The following is a 480-nucleotide window of genomic DNA, read 5'->3' as shown; positions in this document are numbered from 1 at the left end:
ACCCATACCCCCAGCCCTGGGCTTTGGGCAAGCCTCACATTTGAGTTTCTCTTTCCGGAAGCGGTCGAGCTGCTCCTCGTCCATGTTCATCTCGATGGGTCTGAAGTAGGACATGATGGTCAGGAAGTCCTCGAAGTTTATCTCATCCGCCAGCCCATCCGACTCCTGCCGCAGGTTCCTGCAAGAGCAGAGCTGCTGGTGACAGCCAGGACCCTCCTCTGCCCACCACAGAGCCCAGCACATCCCTTGGCAAAGCTTCAGGACTCTTTTATCCCCAAGACTCATCTTAATGTCTGTAATTTCCATCCTGGCTCCACCCCACGCTTTAAGAAGATCTTTGTCCAGCCACGTCCTTTCAGAGGACAAACCAACCTCCCCCCCCCAGTGCTGGGGATGTTCTTACCTCTTGTCGAAAAAGGCATGGACGATTTTCCCCCTGATTGGGTTGAATTCCAGGTCGGGAATGTTGTCAAAACTCTC

At 53.8% G+C, this 480-nt stretch overlaps 1 protein-coding gene across 1 annotated transcript in view; it reads right to left on the bottom strand.

Annotated features, from left to right (window-relative positions):
• Positions 1-38: 38 nt before the first annotated feature.
• TESC (tescalcin) overlaps positions 39-480 on the bottom strand; it is a gene marked incomplete at both ends in the record, with an annotated part of 1643 nt that continues 1201 nt past the window's right edge. Inside the window, 2 exons of the mRNA XM_010018771.1 lie at positions 39-178; positions 404-475. Of these exons, the coding sequence (XP_010017073.1) occupies positions 39-178; positions 404-475 (212 nt within the window). The remainder of the gene's footprint in view (positions 179-403; positions 476-480) is intronic.

Source organism: Nestor notabilis, unplaced genomic scaffold (genome assembly GCF_000696875.1).
Source record: "Nestor notabilis isolate BGI_N333 unplaced genomic scaffold, ASM69687v1 scaffold25247, whole genome shotgun sequence".
NCBI lineage: Eukaryota > Metazoa > Chordata > Aves > Psittaciformes > Psittacidae > Nestor > Nestor notabilis.
This window is presented reverse-complemented; position numbering and strand designations above follow the sequence as displayed.